Source organism: Mustelus asterias, chromosome 19 (genome assembly GCF_964213995.1).
Source record: "Mustelus asterias chromosome 19, sMusAst1.hap1.1, whole genome shotgun sequence".
In the NCBI taxonomy this organism is placed as follows: Eukaryota; Metazoa; Chordata; class Chondrichthyes; order Carcharhiniformes; family Triakidae; genus Mustelus; species Mustelus asterias.
The window spans coordinates 56,239,405-56,259,637 of record NC_135819.1 but is presented as its reverse complement, the minus strand read 5'-3'; the positions used below and the strand labels follow the sequence as shown (position 1 = coordinate 56,259,637).

The following is a 20,233-nucleotide window of genomic DNA, read 5'->3' as shown; positions in this document are numbered from 1 at the left end:
GCAATGAAGTTACTGTGAAATTCCCCTAGTCGCCACAGTCCAGCGCTTGTTTGGATCAATGCACCTAACCAGCATGTCTTTCAGACTGTGGGAGGAAACCGGAACACCCGGTGGAAACCCACGCAGACACAGGGACCAGAAATGGTGTTGGAGCCGTGAGGGTGGCTATTGCCACAGGAGGCCCCTCCTGCGACCATACAACAGCCTTTAAGGAAGGATTCCCCCCACCCACGAACTTACTGAAAGACCACCAGGGTTTCCCTACCCTGCTCCCCATATGGAAGGGGCCTAGTGAAATGCTGGCAGGGATGGGAAATGCCCGTTAATTGGCCAGTTAAAGTTTAAAGTAAAAAGTTTATTCATTAGTCACAAGTAAGGCTTACATTAACACTGCAATGAAGTCACTGTGCAATTCCCCTAGTCTCCACAGTCCGGCGCCTGTTCAGGTCAATGCACCTAACCAGCATGCCTTTCACAATGTGGGAGGAAACCGGAGCACCCGGATGGAACCCACCCAGACACGGGGAGAACGTGCAAACTCCGCAGAGACAGTGACTCAAGCCACGAATTGAACCCGGGTCCCTGGCGCTGTGAGGCAGCAGTGCTAACCACTGTGCTACCTTGTTAACTGGTTTAATTAGCCTCCCACCAACTGGATCTTGAGATTATCCCATGGCTGCAGTTTAAGACATCAGGCACCCTCGTGATGTCTTCCTCCACCATTTTGTGAGGCCTCCCAACAATATTGTGCTTTGAAAGCACAATATTGCTTCAGCAATATTGTGCTTTCTATGCTGAATGGACTTTGTCCGCAGCAACGTGTAAAATTCAGACCAGTGCATGCTTTTGCTGCCCTCTTGTGCTCCACTCGTTTTCAATGAGACCATCGAGAAGTTATTTGCTATCTGTTCAAACAGTGCCAAAATGTGTTATTTAAACTGTAACCCAGATCCATCATTTCCACCTCTCTGAACTTAGAAACATCCCCAATACTTATTGAAGAACTTCCCCATTTTAGGTAAATTAGAAATATAGACCGACAAGTCATTTGCACGTTTTACCTTCTGAAGGTGGGGTTTTATTCTCACACCTCGGGATGTGAAAACAATAAGCTGTTCGGATATCTGGATCCGTAGTGAAGCACCAGGGAGCTTCTGCTCCATCCGGATTCCTGCAGTAATTTTTGTTCAAGTCCCTGTAAAATAATCACAACTAAATTTTACAACAAGTCAAAGGTTTGAACAATGGAATAGGCATTCTCCGCAAAACGGCCAAACGTAGCCTTTACATTGAAAGCTATTTCTTAGATTCAAAAAATATGCACCAATTGATAAGCACGTCAAAGATCTAGGTTGATTGGCCAGGTTAAAAAAAAATTGCCCCTTAGAGTCCTGAGGTGCGTAGGTTAGAGGGATTAGTGGGTAAATATGTGGGGGTAGGGCCTGGGTGGGATTGTGGTCGGTGCAGACTCGATGGGCCGAATGGCCTCCTTCTGTACTGTAGGGTTTCTATGATTTCTTCTATGATCTATCTCTATCATATATTTACATCTGTGATAACCCCCAGAACTTGCGTGGGCAATCACTGATTGACTTTCCTGTAGGACTCACTGAATACAAGCTCCCTGAGGATTGGTAATTAATTCACCAGGTAGAGCTCATATACCGGGCCGTGTATAAAGCAGGCCCCTGAGTGGGTCCATTATTGCATTGTCCTGGTTGGGACCAGTTTGTGTTCACCACAAGCTTGTGGTTTTGCTTTAATTTATTTTGGGCAATAAAGCACTGTTCCTTTACAGCCAACTCCTGGAGTTATTATAACATCTATATTTCATGTTTAGCCATTCTCTTTGTTATAATTATCAGAAGTTAAAGCAATGTCATATCAGTGAGGAACTGCTCAGAGCAGTACAAGACCTGGCTTATCAAACTGCAGCACCAACTATGGAGTTAATCTAATGAAAGTTCTTCAAGCTGAAATGTTAACAAAGTTCCCCTCTCCACAGATACTGCCTGACCTGCAGAGTATTTCCAACTCTTTTTTTCCCCTTCAACTTTCACTTTCTAACTAGGCAAAACACAGCTTCCCCTGCCAAATATTTGTAACATTTAAACAGCTGCTGTTTATCAACATGAGGGAATTGAAATAAATTTCTTGGCAGTCGAACTAATTGTCTGATAACTGGTTTGCTTCATGCCATTTGTAGTCTCCCATTGTCTGCCAGAGTTTGATCTGCTTTAATTCGCCCCCTAGATGTCCAATGCAGTTTGAATTAAAGCAAAGCTAAAATTGTTTCTCACAGTTATAACTTGGGAATCACAACTCAGCTGATTTTGTTCATGATGCGATATTAATAAATTCAGCATTTCCCTACTATAATAATGTTATGTATTGGGAGACATGAAACTTGCAGTCACTGGGTTAAAAATGAATGGAGTCTTTATTTGTGGTGTGCGATGTCTTCCATTGCTGCTACTTCTCTCTCTCTCGGTTTCCTGCTCTACATCTTATGACATCACATCCATTTGCATACATTACTACAGCAAAGCTCCACAATGAGCCAACAGGAACAAGTACATTTACATAACATTCCCCCGCCTCCCTTTAATCTAAACTTTCCCAAAATAAGCTCAACATGGACAATAGTCAATAAGTCAGTCAGACAGTCTGAAAGTCGTCATTTGTGGAACATCAGTGGTTGGTTTGACAGACATTGACATAGGGAACTCAAGGTTGTCGCTGGGTCTGAACAGGGGATGAGCTATTGACTTCCTCGATGATGTCTGCTGGTGTCAGGGTTGCAAGAAAGTCCTGACTAGGTAAGTTTGAACCTAAATTTTCAACAGCCTCCACTATTTTCAACAGCCTCCACACTGATCAGATTTGTTTTTCCAACCAGCAACTGGTCTGCATGCCTCCTCCAGATAGCATCATCTCTGGTCTGGACATTGTTAGAGACAGGTCCAGTCAATGCAAGAACTGTGTCAGGAACCCATTTCTCCCTTGTAGAATATTTGAGCCAAAATTCTTTGTCCTTGTTAGAAAACCTTTTGTGTTTTGCCATATAGTGATCGCTCCTCCTCTGTCTGTGAGTCGCTTCACTCTTCTCAATGCTGTTGTAAAGCATGGATATTTCTCCTTTTATTTAGTTTAAATGCTGTCCTGGTTCATTCCTGCTTCTTCATTTTATTCATAGCTTGCTTCTTCATCCTGCAGGAACGTGCTGTGTGTGTACTTTTTTTATCCACAATTTCGACATTCCATGTCTTTACACCAGCGTTCAGCAGCAAAGTGCCTTGGCTTTGCACAACAGTAACATGAACAAGCCCCGATGGCTTCAGGTGTGGATTCAGCGGGACATTTATGTACTTGAATGCACAAGCTCGATTCTGGGCTTCTTTTGCAGCCAGCTTCGTAGAAACAGCGATTTCAATGGCTTTCTGCAGAATGAGATTGCTCTCAGTGAACAACTGTGTTGTTGTGTTGCTTTGCTGCATAGACCACAAACCAATCTGTCACTGATAGTATCATCAAGCAGGTCTCCAAACTCTCAACATTCTGCAAGTTTTTTAAGAACTGCCACAAATTGTGCGATTGGTTTCTTTTATGGAATCTAAAGCACTCTGCAGTCACCAGGGGTTTAGGCGAAAAATGTGCTTGAAAATTTGTTTGTATATTTTAGTGCCTGATTTATCAGGTTGCACTAGACTGCGTGGGAGAGCAAAACTATTTCCCCTCATCAGTCAGGAAAGTGGGCACCATAATATCTTCAGCTATTCTGTTTGCCTGCATAAAATAAATTAAAACACTCGGTATAAGACTTCCATCCCTCCATATTTTCGTTAAAAACTCCAACGAAAATTCCCACCATTTTTTTACTAATGCTGGTTTCCTGTATGTTTAATTTGCAAAGACGCTTTCAGCAGCTCCCCGGTTTTCTTACACACACAAGGTACTTAAATCCGGCTTCGACCTGTCTTTTGTTACAGCCAGCTTTATAGTTTGTCTGCAGAGGATCTTTTACTCACATCCATACTCGCCCATTCATTCTCCATCACTTGTGCAGGGAATGGCACACCTGGAGGGCAAGATCAGATCTATATCTGTGGCAATGTGGCCCTGCCTGATTGCGCCTTTCGGTTAATAGCTAAGGTAGTAAACCCCCCACAATATCTGAAGTGGAGTCCCAATAGGTGGTGGTGCTTTCCTCAAATTATCACCTTTCAGCAACTTCTGCAACCAGCTAATGCCCCAGACATTTCTTCCCTAAGGATACCACCCTACTGGAGCGTGAGGTGGGGCACAAATTCTAAGCATTTCTGCACCTCCTAAAACCATTCTTAGGCTAGGCAGCAAACCAAGAACGATCATCTTACAGCTTGGAAACTGGAACGCGAGGGATTTGTGCCCTGCCGTGAACGATGATTCACATTGCACGTTAAATGTTTGCAAGACAGCTCTGATTGACCAGAAGTTACACAAATTTAGCACTGATATTCCCGCTCTGCAAGAAACCAGATTAACCAACACAGATTCTATTAGTGAGGCTAATTATACCTTCTACCAGTATGGAAAGGGGGCTGAAGATCACCATGAGCATGGCATAGGCTTCACAATGAGAAACTGGCTGAGTTATTCGAGTCACCAATGGAAACCTTGGAGTATCTCAAATCCCTGCGGTTGCCATTCGATGAAGGCACAGTCAACATTGTGCCCATGCACCAACTCTGTATACCAGCACATCAGACAAAAAACATCTCTTTGGCTCCCTGAAAAACATCCCAAATGGCGAGAGGTTACTCATCCTGGGTGACTTCAATGTATGCGCTGTGGTAGTTAGCAATTCATAGCCAATGTGGGGTAGATAGGATTAACAAGAGCAGAGAACACCTACTTGAGCTTTGTGCCCTGAATGAGCTGTGCAATTCCAGGGCGGACATCGCCACAAGCTACCATGGCATCCCCCAGGGACTGGGCATTGGCAGTATGTAAGCCTCATCATTGCAAGGCATTAACTGCCTAGTGTTCTCCATACCCACACCAATCACAGTGCGGATATTGACCATCCATTCAGCAGCTAAATGAAAGTGCACCGCAGAACATTTCACAGCTCCAAGCACAATGGTCCACCATGTTCAACATCCCTTGCACAAGTAATGATGGCAAATATCAGCACCAGAAAGATTGCTACTAGTAAAAGGTTTACCGGGAAGCCCTGATGCAAGGAAACTGGGAAGCCATGGAGCTCAATTATCTAAGCAGTCGGAGCAACATTTGGTAAAGACGGAACCTGCAGCAGGACTGGTTTGAGACCGACTCAGCTGAGATGACATCTGTCATTAATGCAAAAAGCAAAGCCTACATGATGCACAGTTAAACCCAACAGTTAAACATTGTCATCTTGAGAGGAGCCAAGACAGCCATGCAAAAGGTAGGGATATACCGAGAAAATAAACACCGAGTCAGCTCTCTTCAAGAAATCTAAACAGCCTGTGACAGTGGAAATTTACTAGCTGTGTACGACGAGAGCAAGAGGATGCTTGGTCCTGTCATCACCAAAATTGCCCCTGGAAATTAGCATGAAGCATTTGCTGAACTGACAGATGTCCCACATTATTGTGAGCTGCAAGAGGGCATCTCCCAGTCCATGCCCGACACTCTCCTGCAGCTTCCTGTCATGGGTGAGTTAGATGAAAATCCTTCATCACGAGCAAAGACAGATGGCAATGATGGAAACCCAGCCAAACCGCTCAAGCACAGAAAGCCCCATCGATTGTCAAACCTTAGTGACCTTCTCCTTGGCTGCAAAGTCAGTATATTCCACAGGCGATGCGTGGTCCAAAACAAAACAAAGACAATAGAGGGAACTTCAGCACCTACAAGGGCATTTCACTCCTGAACATTATGGGTAATACTCAAGACTCCGTCTACTTGCAACCAAGGTGTACCCAGAAGCAGAATGCTGTTTCTACTCCAAAAGATCTACTGTGGACACAATCTTCTCCATACACCAGCTCCAAGGCAGTGAACACCATTCCAGAGCAAAGAATTGGATGTCCGCCAAAGTTCCTCAGTCTCATCCACTGCACTGTACCCTTTGATGGGTCCACTTCTGAAAGTTTCAGAGTGAAGAATGGAGTGAAATAGGGCTGCGTCCTAGCTCCTGCTCTGTTTGGTATCTTCCTCTCCATGCTCTTGCTCTTTGCCCTTCCTTGCAGATATTGGTGGAACCTACTCGCACGCTAGTCAGAAGGCAATCTCTATAATGTTGAGACTAAGAGTGAAGCTAAAAACACAAGTGCATCCTGATCACAGAACTCTTCCTTGCTGGTCACCCACACGGAAACTCAGCTACAAGGATTCATGGATTGTCTCTCCCATGCCTATCACTTGTTCTGACTGACTTATAAGCGTCAGAAAGAATGTGGTCATGGGGCAGGGTGCTGCACCTCCATCCTGATCACGCTACATAGTTCCCCACTGGAAGTGGTTAGTCAATTCTGCTACCTCAAGTCCATGGTGACCTCTGTCCTTAATGCACAACATGGTGCATACACAAGGAATGTATTGGCTGGCTCACAAAAATGCACACCGAATAACATTAAGTTGATTTTTAGGACCGAAAGGCAGGTTGATTAGGCCAACAATCTCAGCACCTTGCTGCATGGCTGTGAAACATGGACGTATTACAACTAGCAGGAAAGAAGTACAAACATTTCCATCTTCATTCTCTGTGGCACGCCATGGGTATGTCCTGGCAGAACAAAGTCATGAACACAGCGTTCCTCTCACAATCAGAGCACCCAGGTTTGGTAACAGCAATCAGAGACAGATTCGCTGCCTCTAGCACACAGAATGGATGCCTGGCGCAGTGACCAGAGCCAGACAAAAAGTCGGACCCCCAAAGCTCTGCTCCAAGGATGCTTGCCAGGGCCGTAAACATCCATTTATCTCACATGGCAATCACTAGCTGATGGCAGAAGAAAATAGAAACATCTTGCGTGGGCTGATAAATGCATCACCACAATGAACAGTGGCTTGACACCAAAAACAGCCACCCACAATGACAGCCTGGTAGTTTCACGTGAGGCACTTATGGCAGAATCTGTCCCTCAGATACTGGCCTCTTCAGCAATAGGTGCGTCAGGTGAAGACACCTCATCTGAAGAGATAGTTTGCTGCATGTTCACCATCTTTCACAAATGGAAGGCTGCTGCCACAGATAAAAGAAGAAAAGTACAGCACAGGAACAGGCCTTTCGGCCCTCCAAGCCTATGCCGATCATGATTTTTTAACTAAACTAAAAGAAATCTTCTGCCCTTACTCGGTCCATATCCCTCTATCCCTTCCCTATTCATGAACCCATCCAGATGCCTTTTAAATGTTGCTAATGTGCCTGCTTCCACCACCTCCTCTGGCAGCACGATTCAGGCACCCACCACCCTGCATGAAAAAGCTGCCCCACGTATCTCCCATAAACTTTCCCCCTCTCACCTTGAACCTGTGCCCTTTTGTAATCGATACTTGCAGCCTGGGAAAAACCCTCCGACTACCCACCCTGTCTCTGCCTCTCATCATTTTGTAGACCTCTATCAGGTCTCCCCTCAGCCTCCATCTTTCCAATGAAAACAATCCTAGTTTATCCAACCTCTCATCATAGCCAACATCCTCAAGACCAGGCAACATCCTGGTGAACTTTCTTTGCACTCTGTACAAAGTTTCCAAGTCCTTCTGGTTGTGCGGTGACCAGAACTGCACGCAATGTGGCCTCACCAAAAGAAATCATTAGAAAGGTTATTCAAGTACATAAACTAGAAACATACAGCATTATATTCAAAGATTTCTAACCTCTGTGCCAGAATTTTTTATATAATGGGCATCACAAGGAATAGTTGAAACAAACAGTACTGATGTGTTTCTGATGAAACTGGATAAACACAAGGGAAAAGAGGAGTAGCAGTTACGCTGCTGGGATTAGAAGGAAAGGAGTAACGGAGGCTCGGGTGGAGCATGAATGACTGGCACAGACTAAATGGGCTGAATGACCCATTTTTGTTCACCTTTCTACATGATCCAGGATACTGGCGGAAGTGAAAGACAGCCTCCCTTTTTGTTGCTGGACTACCCCCGAATCACCCACCATGAACAGCAATTTCTGTTTTCAATTTTTTTCTGAAACAGGTTCTAATATTTCTTTTTCCAAAAAGAAATGGCCAAAAGAGTTTAAATGGACCTTAATGAATAAACATAACTAAAAATGGGCAAGGCAAATCAGATGACGACCACTTGACCTTTACACTGTTGAGTGATCACAGCTGTCTAAATACGCATGGATAGAACACAAACACATGACATACATATGCACACACAAAAAATATTTAGGCTAAAATCCATCAATTTTAAATGGCGACAACTCGGACTTAAAACAAAACACAACAGAATTATATACATCCGTTCAGTTGACTGTGTAAGAATATATTGTGCATAATATTTTGGAATTTAAACAAAATTTTCTAATATTTGAAAGGGGTATACTTTTACAGATGAAAACCACACAATGGTATCCTGCAGCAAATGATGATTTTACAATCCTACAATTCACCCATAATGCGCAAATATTATTTTCAGCCAAAGTGATGTGTCTTGGTGAACTGATCGAACTCCTCATTAAAATTTCAGGTCTGCCTCCAATCAGCATACCTTGGGGCAAAAGTTTATTGTGGTTTATACAATGTTGGTTGTATAAAGAGGTTACAAAAAGTAAAGCAGACAGTACACTAGGCTTTATTAATAGGGGCATAGAGTAAATGAGCAAGGAGATTACGCTGAATTTATACAAGACTCTAGAACCATGGAACCATAGAACCATAGAAAATTACAGCTCAGAAACAGGCCTTTTGGCCCTTCTTGTCTGTGCCGAACCATTTTATGCCTAGTCCCACTGCCCTGCACTTGGACCATATCCCTCCACACCCCTCTCCTCCATGAACCCGTCCAAGTTTTTCTTAAATGTTAAAAGTGACCCCACATTTTACCACTTTATCCGGCAGCTCATTCCACACTCCCACCACTCTCTGCGTGAAGAAGCCCCCCCTAATACTCTAGTTAGACCTCAGCTGATGTATTGTGTACAGTTCTGGGTGCGAACACAAGGGTTTACTAGAATGGTTCCAGGAATGAGAAACTTCAGTAATGAGGAAAGATTGGAGAGGCTGGCATTCATATTGATTCAGGGGATGAAAGGGTTGATGTATGAGGAGAGGTTTAACAGTTTGGGCTTATGCTCACTGGCTGGAGTTTAGAAGGCTGAGAGGGGATCTGATCGAATTATATAAAATTTTAAAAGGGATTGATAAAATAAATGTAGAAACATAGAAAACTACAGCACAAAACAGGCCCTTCGGCCCCACAAGTTGTGCCGAACATATCCCTACCTTTTAGGCCTACCTATAACCCTCCATCCTATTAAGTCCCATGTACTCATCCAGGAGTCTCTTAAAAGACCCTATTGAGTTTGCCTCCACCACCACTGACGGCAGCCGATTCCACTCGCCCACCACCCTCTGTGAAAAACTTACCCCTAACATCTCCCCTGTACCTACCCCCCAGCACCTTAAACCTGTGTCCTCTCGTAGCAGCCATTTCCACCCTGGGAAAAAGCCTCTGAGAGTCCACCCAATCTATGCCTCTCAACATCTTATATACCTCTATTAGGTCTCCTCTCATCCTACGTCTCTCCAAGGAGAAAAGACCGAGCTCCCTCAGCCTATCCTCATAAGGCATGCCCCTCAATCCAGGCAACATCCTTGTAAATCTCCTCTGCACCCTTTCAATCTTTTCCACATCCTTCCTGTAATGAGGCGACCAGAACTGAGCACAGTCCTCCAAGTGGGGTCTGACGAGGGTCTTATATAGCTGCATCATTATCCCCGGACTCCTAAACTCGATCCCTCGATTGATAAAGACCAGCACACCATACGCCTTCTTAACCACCTCCTCCACCTGCGGGGCCGATTTCAAAGTCCTATGGACCCGGACCCCAAGGTCCTTCTGATCCTCTACCGTACTGAGAGTCTTTCCCTTTATATTGTACTCCTTCATCCCATTCGACCTGCCAAAATGGACCACGACGCATTTATCTGGGTTGAAGTCCATCTGCCACTTCTCCGCCCAGTCTTGCATCCTATCTATGTCCTTCTGTAACTTCTGACATCCCTCCATACTATCCACAACCCCACCAACCTTTGGGTCGTCAGCAAACTTACCAACCCATCCCTCCACTTCCTCATCCAGGTCATTTATGAAAATGACAAACAGCAAGGGTCCCAGAACAGATCCCTGGGGCACACCACTGGTGACCGACCTCCAATTAGAAAAAGACCCATCTATACACACTCTCTGCCTCCTTTGGGCAAGCCAGTTCTGGATCCACTGGGCAGCAGCCCCTTGGATCCCATGCCCTCACTTTTTCAAGAAGCCTTGCATGGGGGACCTTATCGAACGCCTTGCTAAAATCCATATAAACCACATCTACCGCTTTCCCTTCGTCAATGTGTAGACCAAATGTTTCCTCTTATGGGACAATCAGAAACAAGGGATCATAGATATAGGTTCAGAGGTAGTAGATTTAAAACCGAGCTGAGGAGGAGCTACTTCTCGCAGCAGGTGGTGAATTTGTGGAACTCGCTGCCCCATAGCGCGGTGGAGTCTGAATCGTTGAATGGTTTCAAGAAGGAGATAGATATATTTCTAATTAAAAAAAGAGATAAAGGGATGTGCGGAACGATGGAGAGGTGGACTTGAAACCAGGGAGAGATCAGCCATGATTTGATTAAATGGTGGAGCAGACTCGAAGGGTTGAATTTGCCTATTTCTGCTCTGAATTCCTGTGTTCCTATGGTCCCATGTTCTCCTTGAAAAGAAGAATGCCACGAGCAGATTTGGTAGAGATTTTCAAAATCATGAGGAAACTAGACAGAGTAGGTAGGGAGAAACTGTTGCTGCTCGTGGAAGGATCCAGAATGAGAGGGCACCGATTTAAAGTTGTGTGAAAATGAGTCAAATGTGACGTGAGAAAAAACACATTCACACAGCAATTGGTTTGAGACTGGAACACACTGCTTGGAAGTGTGGTGGAGGCAAGTTCAAGCGAGACATTCAAGAGGGCATAAGATGATTACTCAAATGGAAATAATGTGCAAAGGTACAGGGAAAAGGCAGGAGAATGGCACAAAGTCACGATGCCCATTGGGAGTGCTAGTGCCAACATGAAGGGCCAAACGGCCTCCTTTGATGCCGTAATAATTCTGTGATTCTATGCCATCTGCCTTTGTACTACACATCAAGTCTTCACCCAAACATATTTGCAATACAATTTTTCTATGATACCTCTTCACTTCGCCAATACCACCCCACCCCCACCTTCAAGTCTCTGACTTTATCAATTCAGACACTCTGGGAGTTTGACAATTCTTCCAGATCTCATTCTGGTCACATTTGGAGGAGTGGTAGGCCCAGCCGCTTTGCGCTAACTTTGTTGGTTCAGAGTTGAAATGGTAGTGCGAGGTGTTTCAAACACTGAGGTTTCAACATCTGGTCCATTTACTGCACGCTATAGAGCTGAATTTCTCTTTTATCAACCATCCTCTGTGGTTGGATACCACTGGCTTGTCCCCTTCCAAAAGGAGAGAACGTTTGCTGCGGTTATTCAGAGAGTGGATCGGATTTTCTTTTTCCGTGGGGTCTGCCATTATCTTGTGGGAAGTTGACGTTTCCAAATGGAGCCTTTATTTCCACTTGTTTCATAATTTTGACCAAATATTTGTTTACTCGTTTGTTTTCCAGTTTTTTTTTTCCAGGCTTATTAATCTTTTCATTCAGCTCAGCAATTACTCTGGCGTTCAGCTGTCTTTATTCCTGAGTTTTTACACATCAGTATAAAAGAGAAGGCTGAAACCTTCTCGGGATTGTTGCAAATAGCATCAATCTGCAGCCAGAAGTGGATGATCCATCTCAACCTCTTCCGGAGGTCCCCAACATCACAGATGCCAGTCTTCAGCGAATTCAATTCAGTCCATATGACATTAAGAAACGGCCGAAGGCACTGGATGATGCAAAGGCAATGGGCCCTGACAATATTCCGGCAATAGTACTGAAGACATGTTCCAGAAATTACCACGCCCCTAGCCAAGCTCTCCCACTGCAACTACAAAACTGGCATCTACCCGACAAAGTGGAAAACCGCCAGATATGTCCTGTACACAAAAAACAGGACAAATCCAACCCGGCAAATTATCGCCCCAGAAATACAAGAGTTATTTTTTCCTTATGCTTTTCTGGAGATCTGCTTGGAGTTTGTACACGGTCCAAGTGTTTGCTTATTACATTCTTCTCAACAGTCAACCTTTCTATTTCTTTCAATGCCTTTTGTACATGTGTGACACCACAGAAACGTGTTTATTCGGATCTTGAACAGTTTGGTTCATTGAAGATTTTGCTTTGTCATGCATTTTCAAGGGTAGATATTCTTCTTGACTTGAGTTTTAAATCTTCCAATTCTTTTGATACAACATTTCCTCATCTTATTTCCGTCTTTCCTTCCTCTGCCTGCAGCAGAGCTTTGTCCTCGTCTTTCATTTTTGTTTCACTGTTAGCCACGTCTGTCTCCCATGAAGCTTGTTGCAGTTCTGCCATCATGGCTTCATTATCAGCTCCCACCTTGGAACGCTCTGCTACAACGGTGGCATGGTGACACAGTGGTTTGCACTGCTACCTCACAGCGCCAGAGACCTGGGTTCAGTTCCAGCCTTGGATGACTGTGTGGAGTTTGCACTTTCTGCCCATGTCTGCGTGGGTTTCCTCCAGGCGCTCCGGTTTCCTCCCACAGTCCAAAGGTGTGCGGGGTAGGTGGAATGGTCACGCTAAATTGCCGCTTAGTGTCAGGGGGATTAGCAGGGTAAATACATGGGGATAGGGCCTGGGTGACTTTGTGGTCGGTGCAGGCTCAAAGAGCTGAATGGCCTCCTTCTGCACTGTGGGGATTCTATGATTCTATTTTGCCTTCAACCAATGCCAGATAACTCAGCACTGCCACCTGCTGCTGCAGTTAGAACGTGTCGACTTTTTCAAAAAGATCTATCTGGCTGCCTCTTAGTCTTATCTTTGCTCTGCACTAAACTCCTCAGCTCGTGCACTTCATTGCACCGTAATGATCTGCCACCATCGTGTTAGTTGTCTTTTGTCCTCTCATTGCATGATTGAGTTTGTTCTGTCCTTTTTAAGCTTTGTGTGATCTATAACTTAAAGATTTAAATACTTGTCAAAGATTTTTAATATCTCAAAGCTGGCTGAGGAATCATCAATATGTTGCATTAGATTTACCTCATCAGCAATCTCACCAAATAAGTATAAAAATTGATTATTTGGACTTGCTCCGATTTTCTACCTACTCCTGATGTACAAAACAAATCTTTTCCATGACACCCTATTTTGTTCCTGGTTTGGCTCTGGCACGACCTCAATTTGGTCTGGTTATTTTAACTTACTATCCATGGCGGTTTTCCATAAGATGGTAGTACAGCTTTAAATGTTCTTTCCTACTCTTCCAAGATGGCACCAACATAACTACCCTTTCACTTCTTCTTCCTGCACCTATTAGACCCTGGTGGGCTTCCAGTGTGATTGCTGTTCTGACTCTTTAAATCATATGACTCTGCAGGAAATTAGAAAACCCACCAGCCAGGGCTCGTGAGGGGGTTGACACAAAGTCTAAAAACTGGATAAGAGGGCAAGTTTAGTCTCTGGTTGACATTTTAAAACATTTTTTTCAATCATTTGAGCTCAGGGGTCATGTGGTTTGGTGACATCCACAGCCTCAGCTGCAGCGTTCCTTCAGCTGTGTTGGCTAAACAATGGCATGTCCTGCCTGGTAAGTGCCCTGATGACTTTTTAAAAGTAAAACGTTCAGCCCTTTTCTGACTTTTGTTCACCCTTTTGTGATCTGGCTAGGTCCCTTGACTCTGTGCTGGATCGGATTTGGATTTTCTTCTGCACAGTGGAGTTTTCTTCAGCCTTTTTATTTCTTGACAATCTCCAGCAGTTGAGGCACACTTCAACCACGTCAGGACTTTAAACTTCTTTAGTTTATCATACCTTGAAATTCCAGTTCATAATTGTGAACAATAGTCTGCATGAGGGGCCTTCTCAAAATCTAAGTTTGAAAGATCCTCCTCATGCCCTTCCATGCCAAAGAATGTCCCCTCCACCTCCCCCCTGTGGTCCTCATGCCCTCCGTGCCAAAGTAAATCTCCACACCCGCATGGCCCCCTCATGCACGGGGATGTGTGATGTGCCACATCATGGGAAGCGTGCATGTGAGGCCAAGGGAGGGCCTTCCCTTGGCATGGGTAGCCATAGGGTGTGGTTGGGAAGCATGAGGTGGCACGAGTTGGGGCACAGGGATGGTGTGGGAGAGTGAAGGGGTAAGGGCTGGAAGGACTTTCTTTGTATTTTAACTGGGACAAAAAGCCAGAGCATTGGGGTGGGCGTTTTAACCAATCCATCGTGGGACCTGACAGGTCCTGTGGCTACCTCTGATCTCTTTCCCAGGGTTGGTTGGTCCAACTGCAGCCCACATCCATTCCTCAGGAATCAAAATCCTACTTTTACGGGCCTGAAGCAGGTGGGGCAAATCAGGAATTTTCCCAAATCCCGCTCCCTGCCTCATTCTCAAATTGTGATATTGAAATCATCAGTGCAACGGGGTTCAACGCATTTGGTTTGCAAGATGAAAGAATCTTACTTTAGGAACTTGGCTTTACCCCTGTTTTTATTCATTTTACTGTCAATGGTAAAAGTGAGGATGCCTGACATCCAACAGCAAAAGTAAATTCTTCCTAATATTTGCATTTAAGAGGAAGGTAGATCAGCAAACAGAAGAATATGCTGATACGATGAGGTGGAGCAGTATGGAAGAAGGTTCATGTGGAGTATAAGATATAGGAGCAGAATTAGGCCATTCGGCCCATCGAATCTGTTCCGCCATTCAATCATGGCTAATAAGTTTCTCAACTCCATTCTCCTGCCTTTTCCCCTTACCAATCAAGAACCTTTTTATCCCTGTCTTAAATGCACTAAATGACCTGGCCTCCACAGCCTTCTGTGGCAATGAATTCCATAGATTCACCACCCTCTGGCTGAAGGAATTCTTCCTCATCTTGGTTCTAAAGGGTCGTTGCTTTATTCTAAGGTTATGTCCTTGGATCCTAGTCTCTTCTACTGATGGAAACATCCTCTCTACATCCATTCTATCCAGGCCTTTCAGTATTCTGTAAGTTTCAATGAGATTCCCCCTCATCCTTCTAAACTCCATCAAGTACAGACCCAGAGTCCTCGGATGCTCCTCACACGTCAAGCTTTTCATTTCCGGGATCATTCTCGTAAACCTCCTCTGGACCCTCTTCAGGGCCAGCACATCCTTCCTTAGCTACGGGGCCCAAAACTGCTCACAATACTCCAAATAAACACCAGTATAGTCCAGTTTGAACCAGATAGCCTCTTTCTTTGCTGCAACTTCCATGTAATATTCTTCTCAAAGGCTTTGCAAGGGTAGGAAATAAAACCACACCATCTGGAAAATATTATAAAGATATAAAAAAAAAAACCATGGACAGGGTTTATAACCTCAAGCAACAGCAAGATTACTCACTTGCATTTATAGTTCTCAGGGGTGAAGTTGTGATGATGAGGATACTGTTGATCCCAGCGTTGGCAAGGAATTCCTGAAGGTGTGGTGTTCATGGTCCCTCTATAACTCTCCCCAAGATCCTTGAAGCATTCTGTAGTCACCTCCGAATCATGGTCACAATTGTGAACTGATGTGGCAAAACAGAAGACTCCTTTCAGAATGATGTTCTTATCAACATTAGAAAGCTATTATCGCGCTGGCAAGTCCAGCAGCAAAATACAAACTCTTTCTTTAGAAAAAAGGCGGCCCCGAGGCCTCACTCTATATTCATATTATATTAAAGTGGCAATAATGCAGGATCACAAAGTTCCCTGGTTCCAAAGACGTCTCCCAAAAATTAAGGATGACGCAAGTTTCATTAAGTAAACATTCTGAAGCAATCTTTTGCATTAATTCAGTGTTTCAGGAAATGCATTCATAAAGCAAGTTGTGAAGCCCAGAGATGCTTCCTGCTTTTGAAACCTATTGGGACCAACAAGCTGAATTCCAAACACCAGCTACTGAATCATTCAGCTGCAGATTCGGTCAGCTCACAATCTGAGCAGGGAAGAGAGATCTTACAAATAACACATATTAGTCACACTACATATCACTGAAGAGATTATTGCTCTTGTCATCAAATGCTAACAATCCAACATATGAGGTTCTGCAGTGGTCAGTAAGGTTTTTCCCAACTAGTGGCTCTGCATAAAGGAAAATATGAATCATTGTTCTGGATTTTAGGACTAACTGCATGTTTTAACTCAAGAAGACATTAGTAATGACCCGAAGATTCAGTTTAGTTTGTCGCTGATGTGGAAAGTCCCTGTATTTATTTTAACTTAAACTATGAAAAAGTAAGTATTTACTCACCACATTCTTTAATGGCACAATATTCCCAAGGGGTGTGAGGATCAAGTGTATAACACCAAGGCTTGGTGCGTCCATTAGGATTACGGCAGTAATTATCATCCAGTCCCTTATCCGGAAATCTGAAAATTAAATCACAAGGATTGCATTCGCTCATTTTGCTCAAGTGTTAAGTAGTTTCAATGTCATGCTTAAGCCAAAATAATCAAATAACTCTTTGGAGAAATGTCCAAAAGCATCCACAAAGTTCCACACAGTTCATGGAATATAATGGTGTGTGCTACACAAAGCTAACAAACAACACATCAGGCGATGTGCGGTTGTGTGTGTGGAAAATATTAATGCCAGCAAATGCAATGCAGCCCAATTCAGGCAACTAGTCCATGTAACTGGTTCTCTCATCTGTAGCACCGACCGCTTCTGCTTTAGTGTGTGACTTAGTACGTAAGAGTGTAGGAGCCTTAAGGGTGATCTTATAGAGGTCTATAAAATAATGAGGGGCACAGATCAGCTACATAGTCAATATCTTTTCCCAAAGGTAGGGGAGTCTAAAACTAGAGGGCAAAGGTTTAAGGTGAGAGGGGAGAGATACAAAAGGGTCCAGAGGGGCAATTTTTTCCACACAGAGGGTGGTGAGTGTCTGGAACAAGCTGCCAGAGGTAATAGAAGAGATGGGTACAAGCTTGTCTTTTAAAAAGCATTTAGACAGTTACATGGGTAAGATGGATATAGAGGGATAGGGGTCAAACGCAGGTAATTGGGACTAGCTTAGTGGTTAAAAAAAGGGCAGCATGGACAAGTAGGGCCGAAGGGCCTGTTTCCATGCTATAAACCTCTATGACTGCATGACTCTAGAACTTCTGAACATCAGCTTGCTCTTCAGTCTAATATTTCTATTGCCTTCATCAATTGCTCCTTGTGGCACTTTGAGCAAGATTGCCAATTAGGTTTCACTTTGTGGCAAATTAAGGGCAGCTATGTGTGTGGTTCTACAGTTACAAGGGTCACAGTCATTCCATGTTGGCCCTTGCATTGAATTCAAGTTAAACACACTGACGTATTTATTATTTTCATGTTCATTTGAACTCATGGCTCAATTCTTCGAGCCAATATCGAGCGCTTTTGACAACACTATGTCTAATTCACTAAAGTTATTCAAAACAGGTTTGGATGTTGAAACTTTGCAGGTACATCTCAAATTAACCCTCCTGCATTTTAACTCTTCTCACCGTTCAGGATTGAATCTGTGATTATGTGGCATTTGAAGGTCCCAGCGTTGACATTCCTTCCCCGACTCAGTGTGGTCCAAGGGTCCTCTGTAAGTTTCTCCATTACATGTCATGCACTCAACTACATTTTAAAGCAGGGAAAAAGAACGCTTTTGGTCAAAGGTTTCTTAAAATCAAAAAAAACTGCACACTTTTCTTTTGAAGTGGGTGGGGGGATGAATCAGAACAAACAATGAACTGCAGATTGACAAAGGAGGTTCATCAGGATGTTGCCTGGTCTCGAGGGTGTTGGCTATGAGTTGAGGTTGAATAAACTAGGATTGTTTTCACTGGAAAGGCAGAGACTGAGGGGAGACCTGATAGAGGTGTACAAAATTATGAGGGTGGATAGTCAGAGGCTTTTTCCCAGACTGGAAGTGTCGATTACAAGGGGGCACAGGTTCAAGGTAAGAGGGGGAAAGCTTAAGGGAGATGTGCTGGACAAGTTTTTCACACAGAGAGTGGTGGGTGCCTGGAACGTGCTGCCAGAGGAGGTCGAAGAAGCAGGCAACATTCAAGGGGCATCTGGATGGGTACATGAATAGGGACGGGATAGAGGGATATGGACCAAGTAAGGACAGACGTTTTTTTTTTAAAGTTTAGTTCAGGCATCATGATTAGGGCGGCACAGTGGCACAATGGTTAGCACTGCTGCCTCACAGCACCAGGGACCTGGGTTCGATTCCCGGCTTGGGTCGCTGTCTGTGTGGAGTTTGCACGTTCTCTCTGTGTCTGCGTGGGTTTCCTCCTACAGTCAAAGATATGCGGGTTAGGTGGATTGGCCATGCTAAATTTCCTCTTAGTGTCAGGGAGACTATCTAGGATAAATGCATGGGGTTATGGGAACAGGTCCTGGGTGGGATTGTGGTAGGCACAGACTCGATGGGCCAAATGGCCTCCTTCCGCACTGTAGGATTCTATGATCGGCACGGGCTTGGATCCTGTGCTATATTTTCCTTTGTTCTATTTCATCCCATCACTGATCCACATCATCTGAATCTAACAGACATCTAAAAAATACTTCTCAAACTGATCCTTCACCTTATGGTTCCAAGATTGCAAATTACATTTAGACATTTTGCAAACAAGAGTCTTTGTAAGTCTGAAAGGGAACTTGTCACCTTCTGAACACTGTGGAATAGCACAGCTCTCCAGCCGAGTTCCTGGGTTCATCGTAAAGCACCATGGACCTCCTTCCTCACCCTCTGGATTCCTGCAGTAGTTGTCTTGCAGATTTTTGTTACGATGTCTTGAAGGCAAAAATCTAATCAAGAAGACAAACATTGATTCAGGTTGAAGACATGTGCAACCTGGATTCTGTCAAAAGGTAAAATTTCAAGATGTCTAATCAGCTAGAATAAGAATCATCTGGATTTGATCCGTCTCCCATACTACCTCTGGGAACTATCTAGTTCAGGCTGATGGGGTAAATTGCAACGCTCACCATAAAGAGTTCAAAAGCTTAAATTAATTTTAGCAGTTTCGATGCAATTCCATGAATGGTGTTTACAGCACAGAAATATACTATTATGCCCCAACAGCATTAAACTCAGCAACTTCCCATTCAAAGTTGTCAAAAGAATGGCTGCTGCAAATTAAAAAAAGCTTCCCAAGCATATTCACATTCTTCAGAGGTGGAAGTTAAGATTTATTGGTGGGCTTCAACCTGCATTTGACCCATGTCACCCAAGGAGGATTGATGCCAACACTTGATACATAAAATAATATCTCGCAACGGGAGATTCCTTAAATTAATAAATGGGAGTAAAAAAACATTTCTCAAAAAGAAAATTTGTGTTGACCTACTTTTTTTGGGTTTTCAGTTATTAAGATATATTTGTGGAAGTGCTTCATGTTTGCTTACGAAAGTTCAAGACACTAAATCACTTGACAAGTCTTATCATCACTGCATACTTGTTTTTTCAGGGTTGTATAATAGACATCGTTCAGCTTTTTTGGGAGAACATTAAGGTTTACAGAAACCAATGTATGGTTTTAACCTATCAGGCAGGATTTTATGGCCTCGCTTGGGCGAGACCGGAAATTCCTGTCCAAGGTTGACAGAGATTTTCATTGTCAGACCCTTGCCTGCGCCAATTCCATGGCGGGCGAGATGGTAGAGTTCTGGCCATCATCTTTTTGAAATGTAAAATAGAAGGTACTATTCAGATGTGGTAGCTTAACAGTTACCAAGGGGGCAGAGGGCAACAGAAATCCCCTTCAACTGAACCTGATTATGAAAGTGAAGGAGTGAGGATGGTTTAAAGTGGAGGGGTAAAATCTAACTCTTCAGAATCCAATATGTTGCGAGGGAAAAGCAGCTAACTACACTGACAACAATTTCATTGAAAACAAGTTGACTCGCAATTCT

General features: G+C 43.9%; 1 protein-coding gene across 2 annotated transcripts in view; it reads right to left on the bottom strand.

Moving 5' to 3' along the window:
• LOC144507966 (hepatocyte growth factor-like) overlaps window positions 1-20,233 on the bottom strand; it is a 66,243-nt gene that overhangs the window by 31,010 nt on the left and 15,000 nt on the right. For both annotated transcript variants that reach the window (XM_078235576.1, XM_078235577.1), the window contains exons 5-9: window positions 18,984-19,126; window positions 17,824-17,944; window positions 16,598-16,716; window positions 15,707-15,872; window positions 1,062-1,195 (exon numbers count right to left, since the gene is read on the bottom strand). In XM_078235576.1, coding sequence (XP_078091702.1) covers window positions 1,062-1,195; window positions 15,707-15,872; window positions 16,598-16,716; window positions 17,824-17,944; window positions 18,984-19,126 — 683 coding nt within the window. The remainder of the gene's footprint in view (window positions 1-1,061; window positions 1,196-15,706; window positions 15,873-16,597; window positions 16,717-17,823; window positions 17,945-18,983; window positions 19,127-20,233) is intronic.